Source organism: Cnephaeus nilssonii (assembly GCF_951640355.1).
Source record: "Cnephaeus nilssonii genome assembly, chromosome: 7".
Classification (NCBI taxonomy): domain Eukaryota; kingdom Metazoa; phylum Chordata; class Mammalia; order Chiroptera; family Vespertilionidae; genus Cnephaeus; species Cnephaeus nilssonii.
The window spans coordinates 53,818,421-53,832,120 of record NC_137078.1 but is presented as its reverse complement, the minus strand read 5'-3'; the positions used below and the strand labels follow the sequence as shown (position 1 = coordinate 53,832,120).

General features: G+C 38.0%; 1 protein-coding gene across 1 annotated transcript in view; it reads left to right on the top strand.

The window, feature by feature from the left end:
* LRRC7 (leucine rich repeat containing 7) overlaps positions 1 to 13,302 on the top strand; it is a gene marked incomplete at its 3' end in the record, with an annotated part of 1,171,300 nt that extends 1,157,998 nt beyond the window's left edge. The window contains exons 35-36 of the mRNA XM_079777586.1: positions 259 to 333; positions 13,195 to 13,302. Coding sequence (XP_079633712.1) covers positions 259 to 333; positions 13,195 to 13,302 — 183 coding nt within the window. The remainder of the gene's footprint in view (positions 1 to 258; positions 334 to 13,194) is intronic.
* Between the last annotated feature and the right edge of the window lie 398 nt (positions 13,303 to 13,700).

The following is a 13,700-nucleotide window of genomic DNA, read 5'->3' as shown; positions in this document are numbered from 1 at the left end:
TGCAATGAAATTAATTTATAACTCAGAAGTACACTTTAAAAACAAAATGAACGTCTTTTGTGCAAGTAAAGATGTTGTTTTTCCTAAAGTTGACTTGGAGAGTGGTGACTTACTTAAAATACTGTAATAATCTTTGAAGTTTACATGTATAAACTGTTTTTAATATTTTTTCACTGTATTTTATATGAATGAGAAGTTTTTTTAGTAGACCTAGTTCTTGATCATAGAATCCTAACCTCTGTTACTTCTGACTTATAGGGTATCTTTGTTACTAGGGTTCAGCCTGATGGACCAGCATCCAACCTGCTGCAGCCAGGCGATAAGATCCTTCAGGTAAGACAGACAAAAAGCAATGCATTAAAATGCCAACATTGAAACAAATATGTAACCCTGTAATTAAGTTTACTGACTTGAATTACATGATTCAAGTCATTGAATTAAATGACTCCTTAGATTTCTTATTTTCCTTTATTGTTTTGGGTTGAGAGATAGGTCAGAAGCCAATTTAGTCTGATAGAATCCTATATCCAAGTACCCAACACCTGGTAGCTGTTCTGCACACTTTTGTTCCATGCATGATTTTGTTCAGTAATGTAAGAAAGTTGATACATAATCTATGCATAGTTATCAATTTATATGTTAAGAGAAATGAAGTACCCAAATAGGATATGTATGTGACTTTAGATGAGGGAGATCTTTAGATGGTCCACATTTAATTTCTTAACAGTAAACTTACTATCTGAGTCTGTGAAACACATGGTTACTATTTGAATCTGTGAAACACATGGTTTTATCTCTCTACTCTCCCTACTCAACTGGATGAGTAGGGAGAGTTGAGAGTGGCTGTATATAAGGTGACTTTTTAAAATTTATTGTGTGATGGAAAAAGATGCTCTAACTTAAAGCTCTGCATATCACAAAAGGTCAGTCCAGTAAACACTTAAGTAAATGCTTGATATAACCTCATCCATTTTGCTTTATTTGCCCTTCTTCCCATATACAAGGTGCTTAATCATTTCCTACATCACATGGAAAGGCTCTTAAGTATCATCTATTTAAGATTCGTTTTTTTTACTTTTGACCCCAGAAATTTCCTGCTATATAACTACATGGAATTATTTGACATTGCAGATATTTGACCATTTGGAACAATTATGAAATAGTTCGACATAATTTACTGAAGACTTAAGGACACTGTAAAGACAGGTTAGGTGAGAAAGGAACCTTCTAGTCATACTGGCTTTGCAAACACAGTTGCAAAAATGCAAAGGCCCCACTCAACTCAGCTCTGAGGAATCTTCTGTCTTCTCGTTACTGACCTCTCTCAGAAGGCCCTACAAAAGGAAAACCCCCATATAACCCTGTGTGTGTGTGCAATTGCCTGGACATTTTATTCTCGGAAATACTTTTAACTGTCAAGATTATGAAAAGTCAATTTTTCAAAAGTGAAATTTCTCTGTAAAGACTAAGGGCTGCTCGAACCTGCGGCAGTCTCACAGCAGAGATGCCGTCCAGCAGGGCCACGTTTACTCCAGGCAGGTGGAGGAGCAGACCAGAAGCTGGTCTTTTGAGCTGAAACATGGAAAGCAAAAAGATACATACAATATTCTAAAAATTTTCTTTACTGCTTTGTCCTGAAAGTTCTATACTTTTGGGTCTCCTAACTAGACCATTAATCTTCAGCATTTTATATCATGTCCATGAGACTCGCATTCATTATGTGCAAAGTGAACTATGACTGAAATATCTGATGTCCCTCCAGCTCAAAAATTTAACTGTTTAATAATTTTATCACTTTCCATGAAAAATGGCCACGAATAAACTAACAACATAACTCTATAACACTCGGTGAACGCTGCTGTTCGTCTAGCAGAGGAAATGGCTAGTTTTCTTCTCTATTGAATCTCAGAGAAATAATTTTGAATCTTAGAGGTTAAAAAAAATGTGGCTGGTGAACCTCAGATCTCTGACCAATTAGAGTAGCTTTCTTTTATTTTTAATTTTTTTAATATATTTTTATTGAATTCAGAGAGAGGAGGGAAGAGGGAGAGACAAATAAAAACATCAATGATGAGAAAGAATCACTGGTCGGCTGCCTCCTGCAAGCCCCCTATTGGGGATTGATCCCGCAACCCAGGCATGTGCCCTGACCAGGAATCCAACTGTGACTTCCTGGTTCATAGGTTGATGCGGAACCACCTAGCCACACCAGCCAGGCTAGAGTAGCTTTCAATAGCTTGAGACAAGTTGGGGAATTGCCTTCATCCATGACAAGTAGCAAAAGAAGTAATTTTCTCTCCAAATTCAGAAAAGGAATATATACAAATGGAAATAAATATGTTATATTTATCTATAAATACAGATAGAGACAGAGATAGATAGAGACACAGAGTCAGAGATAGAGATAGAGACAGAGATAGAGATACTGAGATATACTGCAGAAGGGAAATGAGAATTAAGTTAGTGTCTAGCTGTAGGGTTAGAATCCACTTTTATGGCTATAAAATTCTAGAAGAGTTATATGTGTGGACATGGAAGTTAAGTACTTCTAGTTCCTAAGCAGTATACAACCACAGCAAAGTGGTCAGAGGAATGCAGTCCTAAAGCAAGAAGTAGGAAGGAATTATTAGCCAAATCAGTTGAAAGCCAAAAATACTGCAGAAGAGCTGCATCAGGATGTCTCTTCTCTTCACAAATGACTATCGAGGATGTAAGATTTTTATTTTTGCTATAGAACTCATTTGCATCTAGTACAATAAATTCAAATTCCATTCAGTAAAAGAAAAATGCACATAGACCTTAATTCAAATAAAGTACTACAGTTAGAGTTTCAGTCATATCAGTTGAAAAGCACAAGTGGCCAATTATATTTTCTGAAAGAAATAAGAATGACTAATTCTAAACTGAAATAAATGTCAAAATCAGCTGCTAAGAGGGAGAGTTATATTTTTTCTATTCATAATATTACTAGAGGCCCAATGCACGAAATTCATGCGGGTAGGGGGCCCTCAGCACGGCCTGTACCCTCTCACAATCTGGGACCCCTCGCTTGTTCCTTACCACCCACCTGCTCGCTCCTTTCCACTTGGCCTTAGCACTGCCACAGAGGCGGGAGAGGTTCCCACCACCGGCACTGTGCTTTCCAGCAGTGAGCCCAGCTTCTAGCTGAACAGCACTCCCACTGTGGGAGCACAATGACCACCAGGGGGCAGCTCCTGCATTGAGCATCTGCCCCCAGGTGGTCAGTGTGCATCATAGTGACTGGTTGTTCTGGTCATTCCGCCGTAACGGTCGCTGGGCTTTTATTATATAGATTGGCTCTTAGTTTAAAGAACACTGAAAAAGAATGGGTATATATCAGTGAGTTATCTGTCATTTACAAAATCGTAGAACATGTCCTCACTGGAGCAAATTTATTTACAAGCTTTAATGACAATGTACAACCTGGAAAATTAAGGTAAAAGAGGGGGGAAAAAAACAAAAAGCAATGAATGAGCCCCCTTAGTGAGTTTTGTCTAAACTGATAGCAAATAACAGAAGAGATATGAATAGCAAAATAAATAGACCTTTCCCAAATCTCCCCTAAACTCATTACTTATTAAATAGGAGTTATCTCTTTTTATATAACTCTTTTTACCCATTAATTTCTTCTTATTCTGCTCTGATTTTATGAGAAAGTTACTTAAATTACATGAAAATATGTGCCTTAAGGGACAGTGTTAGTTAAAACATTTTGGGTTAATAAAACATATTCACATGATTTTTCTGCCATTTTACTATTCATCTTCCCAGAATAGACACTATAAGTAATGAGCATATTCAAATGACTTCCTGTGGTAAGTAAGTCATGTTGCTTTAGGACAGCATGGCAAAAGGAAAGAGCACTGTGCTAGGAGAGTTGACCCTTATAGCCTCACTTTCTGTGCAGTTGAATAATAGAAGAGTGAGAGAGAACAAGTGAAAGCACATAGGTCATAAAAAATGTTATTAGGCCCAGCTGGCATGGCTCAGTGGTTGAGGGTCGATCTATGAACTAGGAGGTCATGGTTCAATTCCCAGTCAGGGCACATGCCTAGGTTGCAGTATTGATCCCTAATGGGGAGGCATGCCGGAGGCACTGATTAATGATTCTCATCACTAATGTTTCTATCTCTCACTCACTCTCCCTTCCTCTCTGAAATCAATAAAAATATATTTTAAAAAGATAAATAAATAAAAGTTCTCCTCCCAAAAGCTATAAAAAGTAAAGGGTGAGAAATTTTTGTTATGGTTAAAATGAAGTGTGAGACCCTTAAAGAATAAACTTAAGATATTTGGGAATGTCACTAAAGCATTCCCCAACAAGGCCAAATAAGTTAACACTTTTCTATATTTGATCTTATTTGCTGGTTAAAAGTTAAAAATAACAGAAAGGTTGGGAGGCAAGTGTGTAAGGGGACCCTGGCATGTGGGGGTGAGGGGTGTGCAGGGATCATTTGACTCTTAGTGTTCAGAGAAATTATTGCCGATCCTATCTAATAAAAGAGTAATATGCAAATTGACCATCACTCCAACACAAGATGGCTGCCCCCATGTGGACACAAGATGGCTGCCACAAGATGGCCAGCAGGGGAGGGCAGTTGGGAAGGACCAGGCCTGCAAGGGAGGGCAGTTGGCGGTGATCAGACCAGCAGGGGAGGGCAGTTGGGAGGGACCAGACCTGCAAGGGAGGGCAGTTGGGGGCGATCAAGTCTGCAGGGGAGGGCAGTTCGTGGTGACCAGGCTGGCAGAGGAGGGAAGTTGCGGGCAACCGGGCCTGTAGGGAAGGGCAATTAGGGGGGATCAGGCCAGCAGGGGAGGGCAGTTAGAGTGACCAGGCCTTCAGGGGAGGGCAGTTAGGGGTGACCAAGCCTGCAGGTGAGGGCAGTTAGGAGCAATCAGACTGGCAGAGGAGCAGTCAGGCATCAATCAGGCTGGTAGGGGAGTGGTTAGGGGTGATCAGGCTGGCAGGCAGAAGCGGTTAGGGGCAATCAGGAAGGCAGGCAGGCAAGCAGTTGGAAGCCAGCAGTCCTGGATTGTGAGAGGGATGTCCGACTGCCCGTTTAGGCCCAATCCTACCGGGATCGGGCCTAAACAGGCTGTCAGACATCCCTCGAGGGGTCCCAGATTGTAGAGGGTGCAGGCTGGGCTGAGGGACACACACCCCATGCATGAATTTTGTGCACCAGGCCTCTAGTAATGATATAATACATTTGAGGAGCAGGATTTTTTAAAAATACAGTTCCATTAGAAGACAACCAAAAATAAGTTTAAATAATGTATATGATTTTATATGCCAGAGTTTCACTGCATATCTTTATTATTTTATTTTATTCTAATCTATAAAGTTCAGCATTGATTACTTTTTTAAAAATTGAGAAATATGGAACTTTTTGCAAATCAAAACAATAACATGGATATTAAGTAAAACATGAAAATTGATAAAAACAAATTAGGTTCATTAGGCTGGCTCTAACTTCCATAATTTGGCTGAAATTAAAATAATATTAATTAAATACCTATACGATCTCATTTATATCATGCAACAAACCTGCAAGATATATATTGTTGGCAGAGGTTAAATAACTTATTTGAACTTCTGCAATTACAAATGCCTGATGCTACTGTAGCAAATTTTACTGATGGCATCATAGTCGTCACATTTTCTATTTATTTATTTATTTATTTGGAAAATATACACTGAATGTCCATGTGAACAATGTAATGGGGGCTGTAACAAAGTCCCTGCCTCTACACAGCCTAGTCCAGAAGGTAGACAAGCCCAAAATTACACAGAGCGGAAAACGAAGGAGGAAGAGAGAGAAAGAGCTGACTATCAAACATTTAATGAAATGAACTCCTACTCTGTCTTCTTTTAAGACCTCGCTTTTCACCAAAACAGACAGCAATCTGGCTACAAAGAGCCCTCTGAAAATGAGACGCTGATTTTTACAGTTATTCTTTTCTTGGCAGAAGTAAAAGGAATAAAGTGTAGCTCTTCAGAAAATTGCTTTGCAAACCAAGGTAGGGAATTCATTTCTTAGAGATGTTCAGTCAACACATTTGATAAGAAGAAAGTAGATATTCTAAAATCAGAACAGATAACCAAGTAAATATCTTTATTTATTATCAGTTCTATATCTGCATTACTACATAAATAATTCGCAGTCTTCAGTTGAGTCTATTCTAACTTGTCTTTTTTGAGCCTTAATTCATAAAACATTCAAGCCACAGTACATGTGTGCACTGAAGACAGAAGAAAAATTCTTATCTGTGTTTTATTCTATGAAGATTTTTAATGCTACAGTAAAAGCCACTAAAGACTTCAAACTTTCTCATTTTTAAAAAGTGCACTATAAAAAGTGCAATATAAATTTTTCATGTGAACGCTCTAAGACTTTAAGTCCGGTAGTTCAGATATCTTATAGAAAGTAAAAAAATTTAATGACTTGGCATAGAATCATTGTAGTATTGATTATGCAGTATACTCAGCCCTAAATATATCCTAATATTTAAGGAGAATATTCTAACAGATTAAAATTCTGAAGTGGGAATTAATTCCAGGTAGTTAATGTGAAACATAATTATCTAAGATTCCCACTGTTTCTGATAATGCCAGGCTGTCAGGATTTGACAACATGAAAGCTTGCCCTGATAGCTCTGTATTTTCAGTTGTTCCTCATCTCAAGAGCTTTAGGCATACGAAGTGCAAGTTTGTAATGCATTAATGTATATCTAACGTACAAAATACATGTGCACTGGCCCTTTAAATGTTTGTCCCTTGAGTGTGAGTTTAAATCAAACAAAAATCACATGTCCATGTGTCTAATCTAGTCTATGTATCTTTTTTGGATTCTAAAAAGAGTCATGCTGTTCTTATTGGATAACCTCACCAACGCTGTAGCCAAGCTTTCTCAGAGACTCATTTTTAAGTTTGAAACTTTGAATAATAAGGATACGGCAGAATTCCTAGGAGAGTTACAGCATCATCTGGACTCTGGAGAATATCTGCAGTATAAATAAAACTCCATAATTTATTCACTTAACAAAACATTTACCAGAAGGAAATCAAAGATAAATCCAGGAAGGACCAGGAGGATGCAATCCAGAAACAAGTGTGTTTTACAGTAAACTGGAGCTGTAATTGCAAAGTTCCACTTTTTGTTGGAATAATAAATATTATTTTCATTAACCCCTAATCTTTTCATGTCTAAATCATGGAAAAGAGTGATTAAAAAGGCATGTGTGGCACAGATGTCAAGTGGAATTAAAATAAGGAAAGACATCTTCTATAAATAACGAAGATCATAGTAAAATATTCCTTTACATTTTCAAACCAGCTAAAGCCAGAAACCCATTAATTACATGTCCTCAAAGGATAACATTCTCAGAATATATTTTCTTTCCTGGATTGTTTTCTTATTAAGTTCATCTTGACTTAATAAGCTATTCATTTATTTCTCATTGTTCATTACTTGCAATTTCCTTAAAATTGCACACATTCTATTATACTCTATGGTAGACTGTGTTTACATAAAACATATATGTAGTTAAATGTGGCAATATATTTTAAAATTTTATTAATTTAGCATGTATTCCTCAACTCATCTTTTGCATTAATATAATATATATATTCAAAATATCAAATGGCCCTAGGCTGTTTGGCTCAGTGGATAGAGCATCAGCCTATGGACTGAAGGATCCTGGGTTCGATTCTGGTCAAGAGCATGTACCTCAGTTGCAGGCTCCTCCCCCGCCCGGGCCCTGGTTGAGGCTCGTGCAGAAGGCAACTAATCGATGTGTTTCTCTCACATCGATATTTCTCTCTTTTTCTCTCTTCCACTCTCTCTATAAATAAATGGAAAAATAGCCTCAAGTGAGGATTTTTAAAAATAATAATAAAAATATAAAATGCATAAATGTGAAATATATGCATTTTTTCCAAAGCATCATTGAACATATACTCTGCAGTTAATATTGCCTAGTACCAGCCTTTATTTCTTCAGCTCTTCTATTCACACACATGAAACAACAACAAAACCTTACTGGCTGAAATATTGTGATTCTTCTGGTCTCCGTGTTAATTGGAAAAGCCCTGCACAGATGCAGTGAGATGATTGCTTGATTCCCTGTGTGAACTGCTGGAGATGTAAGCCAGATAGCCATATTCACTTCAACAAACAATATAAATTCACTTTCTCTGAATGGAAAATGGTTCCCTGGAACTGAGATTATCTCCTTCCATTCAAACCCCTCTTCAAACTCCCTCTGGCATTGCCCGCCTTGGCCTGAGGCCTAACATAATGTTCCATAGCAAGAGATAGTGAATTCATACTAAAAAGGAATTTATTTAATGAACCTAATACATTTGCTACAACCTCACAACACTCAGTGAAACAAATTGTGTCAAGAGGAAAGATCGTTGACCTCTGCGATGTAAGTTCCCACAAAGCCATTAGCTGTGTGAGCTTGGATCTTTCACGTAACCTCTCTGATCTTTACATTTTCCTCTTTTTAAAAAGTTAGGCTTAACTAAACAAAGAAACAAAAGCTCTTCCCCCTGGCATTTTGTCCTTCTCTTCTCAAGGTTTAATGAAAATCATATTTCTCAATTTCAGGAAAGGAATAGTGAAGTAACATTAATAGTAGAAGCTAACATTTATTGATTGAGCAGGTATAGGGTGTCCTGTGCATTTGACATATATTAGTTCATTTGATATTTAATAACTTTCCAGAATGACACGCCTTCTGATCTCCCAGACTCCTTCTGTTATTTTGAAGCCATTCCCAGGCAGTCGCTAGTTGTGGTCTTTGAAGCCGGCCTCTTGAGGTTCACCAAAGCTCTGGTTTAGATCCAAAACATTTAGGGCGACTGGAATTACAGATAGAGTCCTAATGTTTGTTTGACTCGGTGATCTAATTTATCAGTCCGCTTATTTCTTCTGGGAAATCAGCTCCCTGCTTGTGTTTCCAATTCTCATTTGTACTTATACAGCATGAAGACTGAAAGCTGAGGCTTTAATTTTATATTAAAAGCTAAGTTATACAGAGGGCCTCCCTAGCCTTGACTCGGAAACTGAACTGTGGTTCTGAACGTCTTGAAGCCTGGTTCATTGGAAACAAACGCGGATTCACGGCCAGAGTTAGCCTGGCTGTGTCTTTTCCCTGTTCTTTCCTCTGTGCTGCACAAAGTTAGGCTTAACTGGGGCCACTAGCAAGTACGTGATTCTCTAGGATTTCCTGCGATCTTACGAGCACTCTCCCATACTCCCCTTCAGGATGACTCTCCCCTGCTCTCCTCCTGCCTGCATTTCTTGGGAACCAGGTTTCCTGTTCCCTCCCCTCGGTGCACTGGTCCCCCTACGCATCCCCATCCTTTAGGACCTGTGTCACCTTTCCCTCCCTCATTGCAGACGGACTTTCCTGGATGCCCAGGTCCACAGACAGCAAACACTAGCTTTCCCTTCTGCTCTACCTGTCCAAAGCTGCCTGCAGCCATATCCTGCTCCCCTAGTCAGATCTCCCTTCACTCACACGCTCCCTTTAAACTTATTTTCTGATCCATCTCTCAGCCTTTCGTGTGGGTAATACCAAGCTGCAATACAACCTTACCTCTTTGCTAATGCTGCCACTCGGACCTCCTTCCTGAATTCCAATCTCTTCTTTCTAAACAATGATCAACATTTCCCTTGCATGCATCCCCCGCACCACAAACTCCATTGTCTTCCCAGCCAAGCTTTGCTGTTCCAACAGGGTGTCCATTTTCTGTTAAGGCCATCACGATTTGATTCCTGTTTGTTTCTTATTCCTTTGTTTGATCAGCTGCCAAATTTGTAGATTCTACCCTAAAAGCTTTCTCCTTTTTAATCTATTTCCTCTCAAGTCTCCTGGCACTGCCCCAGCAGATATTCTACTTTTGAGAAAGAAGGCTCACAAATGGCTCCAAAAACTCAATTAAGCTAGAGTAAAAACTGTGAGAATAAGAAATTCTGCATTTCTGTAGATTCTAATTTAGGACTAAATATTATTTCCACTATTATTTTTTAAATAAGTTCAATTAAACCTGATAGGAATCTAAATTACGGCCTTGCAACCACTGTAAAAGACCATAATTATGTTAGGAGGCTCTATAGTAATAATTTTAAGTAGAAAAATGTTCATTATTTTATCATAATCAATGAAATGTCAGTTCAAATTACTGAAAGCAATAGTAGTCTTATTATTTCAGAGAGAAATAATAATAAAAACCATGGGGTTGGAAGGTATTGGCAAGCAAACTGGTCTATGGGCATAATCCCCACTCCAACTCTCACCTCTCTCCCTGGCTCTCTCATGCTTTCAGTCTCTCTATCCAGAAAGGTCTGTTTAAATGTTTTACATATTGGGCTTTCTCTCTTCCTTTGGAAGAAAAGATCTATGAGTTAGCCTTATGTACACATTAGCTTATTTTTATGGTTGCTTCTTATGCTAAAGTCGTCTAAATTCATAGGTATTTTTATTTTTTAATTCTCACAAAAATGATTACGTACATGAATCAACTCTTCTCCCTGCATGGACTGTTGCAGAATTCACTTGAAATGGCCAACCATTCTGCCCATGGCTGAGGAGACTCCAGGCTTGAGACTAGACAAGGACTTGTGATCTCTTGCTAATCACACTTGCCAGGTGTGAGTACCAAGAAACGCTTTTGTTGAGTTCCTCAGAGAAACAGCTTTCTTGGACATTGTCCCTCTTCTCTTCCTTCTTCTGAACGACGCTAATTCTTTATCTCTTCTGATGCTAATTCAATTCAGCATACATTTGCTGAGTGCTTACTACATGCAAAGTATTTTCTGCATTATTTTTAGTTATGTCCATGGCTATTTCCCCTTCTGGGGGGTCATGTCTGATGGGAGCCTCCTGTTTCAGCTACCTTACTTTCTATCCCCAGTGCCTGGCACAACGCCTTGGGTGCAGTCAACATATAACAGACATTTTTTACTGGAAAAAAAAAATCAAGATGGTGGATGTAGACCATCCTACTTCAAAGATCTTTTAATAAAAGTATCATTCAAAACTAGAAACTAGGATCAATTGGCTATCTGAGTTTCGCACCACTTATGCCCTATTATTTTGTGACAATAGTTTCTAAAATCATGATCAGATCTGATAATAGACAATATACCATTCATGGGCTCCAAATACTAGAACATTCCTTCTCCCCAGACAATGAAATATTTAACTTTTGAACAAGTCCCTGAAAGTTCTCAGTGAATTTGAGTTCATTGCAATTCTAGTTTTTTAGTCTGCAGCTAGAGAAATCTGAGCACTCACAACTCGAGTTATTTTTAAGATTTGACATTCAAGAATTCCATTAGTTAAATTTTAAATTAAGGTATTTAAATTTTGGTCAAATTAAAGGCATTAAAGTAGTTAGTATAACCTTCAAAAGAACAGTGGGATAAACATACTACATTTCACCCAAGTTTGCTACTTTCCTGATGTCAGAAACAGGAGAGTAAAAAGCGGAATGGACCGTATGCTATTCTCTATTCCACTTCACCATCTGATCAAATAACATCAAATGAAACCCAGTTGTCTGGTTTTTACCATAAATTAAAGCAAGAAATTTGGGCTGTCGACACACACAAATTCTTCTCAGCTACCTGCCACAGAAACAGCCAGTGCCAACTCTGAGAGCATTAAGTAAATGTGATTAAATAATATACAGAGAGAGAAAGAGAGAGATTCTTTAATTTAAAATAAATGTGTACATATTTTTCCATGAGTTTACATTTTTGTTTCCCAGTATTTTCCTTATTCAGAGATGTACTATGGTTTTTTAAAAAATCAATATTTTAGGGCCTTCTTTATCATGTCATTAACCAACCAATTTTAATGAACTAGTGATAAATTAAGCAGACAACTTTCACCTAAGTTATAAAGATTACACGGTATTCCTAGAGGTGTGCTGCTGTTTTAAATTCAAAAAACCCAAAGGTGTGAAACACCTTAAATGAGTGGTTATTTGAAATTAAATTAATCATATTTTAAGGAAGCATAAAAATGTAGAATCACAAATGCAATGGGTGCCCCAAATTAGTGTCAGTCAACTGAAAATTGGGGGGGGAAAAACCAACCAATTAACTGGCTCTATTCCTTGCACTTTGCCAAGCAGCCAACTGGGATGGCTCTTCCAGATGGGCTGAGTCTCAGACTGCAGGAGAACATTACATAGCTGTCAGTCATTCAGTCTCCACGTTTCCTTAAGGTTGTCTCTTATTTTGGCCTTCATGACAGCAAAGCTTTATGGGATCCATTTCTCTCTCTATTAATAATAAAATTAATTCCAATCAAGAAAATCTGCAATTTAATGTAGAGGAAAACCAAAGACCCCTGAGCACTCACTACAGAGAAACACATCCATTTTGTGAAATAAATATCGAACAATAGCACGTTTGAATCCTGAAAATGTAACCTTAAGCCAGTTGTGCTTAAAATGAATTTTGATTGCATAGACTGAGGCTTCGTGACTAGAAGAATGGTGGGCATGTCCACTGTCACTAACGTCAGTGTGCCTTATTCCTAAGGGACAGATCTCTTAGCAATCTGGATGGGATTGAGAGCCACTGTTGTAGAGCCAGGATATACCTGCATTTAACAATGGGGGGAGTAAAAATGATCTCTTTAATATAAAAATGTACCAGCTAAGAACTTTCAAGTGAGTCAAAATAAGATTTGTCATGTCCTGCATGACTGAAATATTTGACCATGCAGATGGGTTTGTATCAGTGATTTATAACAAGAAGGCAGCGGTCCTGTGGGCACTTCAGAACCATCTCAACTAAGTTCCTGAAAAAACAAAACAAATCAGAACAACAAAACTGAACTCGTGCCGTAGCTCAAGAATGTCTGTTCTTCACCGGTGCGTTTCTGCAATTGGCACAGTGGCTGAGACTATACTGGGCCGGTCCTAGGTAGAACATGCTAGGTACTTGAAAAACATTTGTTGAATTAATAGAATTGAAGCTGGGTGAAATTAATTAGTTGTTTCCACAATTGCAATTCTATGGTGAATTTTTAAACTGATAACTTTTGGTTGCTCAATACTCCCTTGACTCTTATGATTGGAAACTGTGATAAAGTGATAAACCACTATCTTGCATTGATTGCCCTGTTTTATTTGCATATTTACAGGCAAATGGACATAGTTTTGTACATATGGAACATGAAAAAGCTGTATTGCTACTGAAGAGTTTCCAGAACACAGTAGACCTAGTTATTCAACGTGAGCTTACTGTCTGAATATTTTTTATAAATAGTGAAGATAACGTCTAGCCAGACCTAATGTTCAAAAATAAATTTATACATAGAGACAAATTTTGCCAATTGCTGGACCAATGGCAAACATTAGTGCCAAATGTATAATACTATATGTTAGCACTGATCATCCTTACAAATGTTAACTATATAAATACGATGTTCATGCAGTTATGTATTAGTTTTAATTATCAGCCTCGGGCTGTGCATTGGTGCAGTTTTTTTTGTTGTTGGTTTGTTTGTTTGTTTGTTTTTAACCAAATAAGTTTCTTCTCAAAGTGGATTTCATATGATTTCGGAAGCACGGAAGCACACACAAGCTCTTTACAAATTCTGCTCTCCATCAGAAACACTGCCTCAATGTTGTATCTGCCTTTATATAG